The sequence below is a fragment of the Perca fluviatilis genome, chromosome 1, assembly GCF_010015445.1.
Source record: "Perca fluviatilis chromosome 1, GENO_Pfluv_1.0, whole genome shotgun sequence".
NCBI lineage: Eukaryota > Metazoa > Chordata > Actinopteri > Perciformes > Percidae > Perca > Perca fluviatilis.
The window spans coordinates 40755638-40760794 of NC_053112.1; the positions used below are offsets into that span (position 1 = coordinate 40755638).

Here is a 5157-nt window from a genome sequence, read left to right on the forward strand (position 1 = left end):
TTCAAGTGTTTAAATTGTTTTTTATTGATTTTCACTTAGCTATTTTAGCTGAGAGAGTCTGTCTCTCTATGTCTCTTGGGGACAGGGAGAGCATTGTCCATACTTTACGTTTAAAATTCTGTCTAACACTCGTTCAAATTAGTAGCTTGTGTACCTGTTCAAGAAATAGTTCAACACTTAAAAAATAAGCTTATTCCCTTTCTTGCTTAAAGATAAATGTGAAAATCAATACCACTCTAGACTAAAAACAGCTAGCCTTTCTCTTTCTTACTGTTCGAAAATAATAGAGGCCAGTGAGCTTTAGAGATACTGGAAGGTGGATTTGTTTTTTTTACCTTTGCACAGAGTCAGGCTAGATGTGACCCCCTTGCTTTCAGTCATTTATCCTAAGCTAAACTTGTATTTAGCGGACAGATATGACAGTGATTTCGAACTTCTCATCTCACTCTTGGCAAGAAAATAATAAATGATTCAGTAAAAATGTCAAAACTATTCAACTGTATCTATATCAAACTAACTAGGTTGAATTGATGATTATGTAGATAAACGTCTCTTAAAGATTACTACATAAACACACTCCTCTGCCTCTGTTCACTGCATGCTCTCTCTCTAGCTCCCAGACCCAGTGCGGACATACCTGCTGGAGCTGTTTGAGCAGTATGTGGAGAAGGGTCTTCAGTTTGTGTTGAAGCATTGTACCCAGGCAATGCGACAGGTGGACATCAGTAAAGTCACCACTCTGTGCTCCCTGCTGGAGGCTCTGCTGCTGGGTGAAGGAGGGCCAGACCTTCAAATGGTACATTAAACACAAAATGTAACTGTCACTTTAGTCTATTTCAGTTCTGTCTATGGTGCCACACCAGGACTGGTCTATTAATGCAAATAAGGACATTTTTGCACAATAACTCAGCACTATAATTAAAAATATTCAGTGTTGTTGTGGGCAAGGTCAGATGACAAAGGCAGGGCCTCAAATGTCACCAATACCTTGTAAATGATTAGACACCACAACTGCATACAGCCAATATAGGTGTGTGTACTTCATTTTGAACCATGCCATAACTTACTAACTGAGCTTTTTCCCTTTTTCTGTTCATGTGTTGGTGTCAGGATTCCAAACTTCTTAACAGTGTATTATGTCAGACCTTCATATTTTGCTACCTGTGGGCAGTTGGCGGAAACCTGGTCAGTTCTCACTGGGATGCTTTTGACAACTTCATCAAACAGCAGTTTGAAGGCAACAGCAATGCTACGGTATATACCTGTGCACACACCCACACCCACTCATACATACAGAGATAGATGGACAGTATAGAGGGCTTTATCACTAAACTATATTGTTACATTTGCAGACACTGCATATGATATGTTCACACCACAGCGACATGCATAAAGACAGAAAAGTCACAACTTTGTCTTACAGGCCCAGTGCTGCTGTTAAAACTCAGCCACTCAAGGCATTCTTTTCCCACACATCTTTATTACAGAGTCAAATCCATGTACAACGCGTTTGCAGACATTAGCATGAAATATGTGAAAAGGCCTGAAGGTTAGCTGATATTATATTACCAAAGTAATTTTGGCACTGAATGTATCTCACTTGAGTATAGCCAATCCAAAAAAGGGTTATTCCCTATGATATCACTCACTCATGCGAAAAGAAGATCCATCCATATTGTACATTTTTGTAATACTGTAATACTTACTATTGGAAAGGTCAACTGGATAAAACGTTGAGCTCTGTGCCAGGCTTATAAAATTGCAGTGATGCATATCATTATTCCACCATGCCAACTTTAAAGAATTATGAGTTGATTGTTAGACAAGGGAGGAAGGTAGATGCTGGGGGCTGATATTTTGAGTCCTTCCGCCTAACAGGAAATGGAAAGTTGATTGTTTGAGAGGCTTGTCTTGGCTGGCAGGCGTGGCAGGTGATTGAGGGAATTCCTTAATGACAAAGGCAGAACACAGTAGGGCAGAACATGACTCGCTTACCTCAAGGTGGAGTGAGCATGGAAGGGAAAGGTTTATGAAGGCTTTAGAGTATAATCAGGAACATCCAACATGCTTCCACATTTGTTTAGGTGCTTATGTTGTATTTTGTGGTGGTGTGTGTATTTGGGCATTTTAATATTATTTAGCTCAGAGAACTGTTTTGTGTACGTTTTTGTGTGTTTACCATGAGATAAAGCCAGTGTAGCCAGCTCCCAGCAGTGCAGTTTGAGGGAAAACAAACACATAGGCACATGCACACACACTACTAACAGCAGGATTCAGGAAAACAAAGATGGCTGACAAATACTAATTCACGTGCCGCTGGGAAAACTTCCAAAGTTCCACATAACAAATCAATCAAGTAAAATGTGTTTCTTTATTGCCTGATTTCTGAGGAGGTTTTAAAGCTAATTGCATACCGTCTTACGAAGGCACTTGTATACATTTTTGTAAACATTCATTATACTTTATTTGCCTAATTTTTGTGTGTATTGTATGTTAATATGAATTAATGTGTGCCATGTAGCTCCCGAGGGATGGTACCTTGTGGAGTTCATTCATACCCTTTAACCACAAGCGTCTGGAGTCTTGGGAGAAGATAATCCCTTCATTTACATACAACAGGGAGCAGCCCTTTTTTGAGATGCTGGTCCCCACCACAGACACTGTCCGGTACGGCTACCTGATGGAGAAACTGTTATCTGTGCGACGTTCTGTACTCTTCACTGGCAGCACTGGAGTGGGGAAGGTAAGGATTCATGGATACAGTGAAAATGGTAGCAACACTGACATACTGTACTTTAAATCATAGCGCACTGACCTATATATATATATATATATATATATAGGAATTTAACAAGAGAATCCAGATACAGCACTATGTTGATAAATATATGCCCAGTTGTGTTCTTTAAAGGGGCATCTGCTTTATATTACTGGCCTACTACAGCTCAAACCTGGGCTGACTTCCCAGTAGTAGTGCTTCTGGCATTACCAGGTGTTTCAGTAAATACAGTGTGACCTCCAGTTGTAGTGTGGTAGGAGAAGTGTTTGATTATGAGCAAGTAATGTACAGGAAGCTCATTAAGCTTATTAAAATGATTAACTGGGAAGATACTGTCAATAAAATGTTTGTGTGCTTTTAATAGTTGGCTCTTTGCTTTAGTTTAGATCTTGTCTTGTGAGTCAATGTGTACTGTAGATAGCACCTGGTAGTCTACACCCACCTTCCTGATTAAATTTGTAGAAGGGATAGCTAGAGATCATGACTAAATGAAGACTAAAAATACACACAAAAATCATTAATACAACCAAACCTATAAAAACTGCACCTATTCAGGTAAACTTTAAAATACAAGAATTACAGTGGTTGTAGAGATCATTACAAGATCCATATGAAATACCCCCAGAATGATTGACTGTTTTGTTTTGGTGCTGAGTTTTCTATGATAGGGCTGTTTTGTCTTGCTTGACCATTAATCCTCAAGTTTGGAAGAAAGAGAGAAAAAATTCAAGTCGTCAGTGTTTTAAAAATGTTTGAATGTGTCTGTCCCTGACAGTCGGTGGTGGCACGGGGCCTACTTAACAGTATCCAGGAAAAAGCCGGCTATGTCCCTGTCTACATCAACTTCTCGGCTCAGACCACCTCCGCCCGCACGCAGGAGATCATTGAGTCCAAACTGGAGAAAAAGAGAAAAAACATTATGGGTATTGGCTCGCACTTTCATTATCACATAACCATTTATATATTGCAGTGTAGAAAGGATCTGTGCTAAAATATGCAAATGTCTTTGAATGAAACAGTTTATCTGTCCTTCTAACCATCCATTCATCTATCTGGTCATTTGTCCTTGATTCTGCTTTTGATATCATACAAACAGTATCATCCTTTGTATGCATCTGTACATCTGATAACCTTTTTCTCCTTCTCTCCTTATGCTTTTCATTTTCCCTCCCTGTAGGTGCTCCTGGTAACAAGAAGTTAGTGGTCTTTGTTGATGACCTGAATATGCCTAAACTCGACAGTTATGGCTCTCAGCCCCCTATAGAACTCCTGCGCCAGTTCCAGGACTTTTCTGGCTTCTATGACAGAAACAAGTTCTTCTGGAAGGAGATTCAGGTATAAATGTATACAAATAAAATGAGCTACATTGTAACGACAAGATGTAACGACACATTTGACAGCTATGATTATGTATGTGCATATATCTTGGAGTTTAGCAGATGGCTGTTTTAGTGACTTATGTGGCTGTCCATTTTATAAATCTACAAACAGACGAGGAAACATGCCTTTCAGTATTCAGTTTGAACCATTGTTTTTGATCGAGCATGTTTAACATTTACACATTTTGGCAACAAGGTGTTTATTGTTTGCACAGTCAGCATCAACATCATTTCATTTGGACTTTTAATAAGGTTAGTCCATTTATATAAGAAACCCATTCATCTTGTGTGTCTGTGTGTGTTTGACGCACACATATTGGCCTTCTGGATATTTTTATCTAAAGAAATGCTAATATAGTCATAGCTATCTACAGCTTTTCAGATGCTGGAATGTCAGACTTCAGAGCAGTATAAATATTGGTATTGTTAACACATCAGATTGGATTAGGGGTGGAACTTTGTTATGTTTAAATGAAATGTGTGTACCTGATGTAGACATCTGATGAAGTTTCTGATGGGAGACTTGTTTATCTTTTCTCTCTTTTTACATTTTGGCAAACCTCTCCTCCTTCATACCTCTCCTCCAGGAAATGACCATTGTTGCAGCGTGTGCTCCTCCGGGAGGTGGGCGCAATCCGGTGACCCCCCGATTCATCCGCCACTTCAGCATGCTGTGTCTTCCCACACCCTCAGATCAAAGTCTCAAGCAGATCTTCAAAGTGAGGAGTCACACATAGACAGACACACTCAAAGAATGGGGCTACATTTAATGTTGAAAAACCGTCCTAATCGTAATAAATGATTTTATTCTTACTGGTTTAGGAACAATATTATGTGGCCATAATGTATAATGTTCATGCACTTATGTCTAAGATATCTGACTCTTGCTCTCTCACTCTCTCTCATTTCTCCATCTCACCCCACTCCCCACTGTTAATCACACTTACTTCCTTCTTTAATGCTTGTTATTATCTCTTTTCCCTCCCAACCTTCCTTCAG

General features: G+C 39.4%; 1 protein-coding gene across 2 annotated transcripts in view; it reads left to right on the forward strand.

The window, feature by feature from the left end:
• Positions 1-5157, forward strand: part of dnah6 (dynein, axonemal, heavy chain 6) — a 73245-nt gene that overhangs the window by 28103 nt on the left and 39985 nt on the right. For both annotated transcript variants that reach the window (XM_039803779.1, XM_039803787.1), the window contains 6 exons: positions 614-796; positions 1111-1254; positions 2522-2743; positions 3555-3702; positions 3957-4114; positions 4746-4877. In XM_039803779.1, the coding sequence (XP_039659713.1) occupies positions 614-796; positions 1111-1254; positions 2522-2743; positions 3555-3702; positions 3957-4114; positions 4746-4877 (987 nt within the window). The remainder of the gene's footprint in view (positions 1-613; positions 797-1110; positions 1255-2521; positions 2744-3554; positions 3703-3956; positions 4115-4745; positions 4878-5157) is intronic.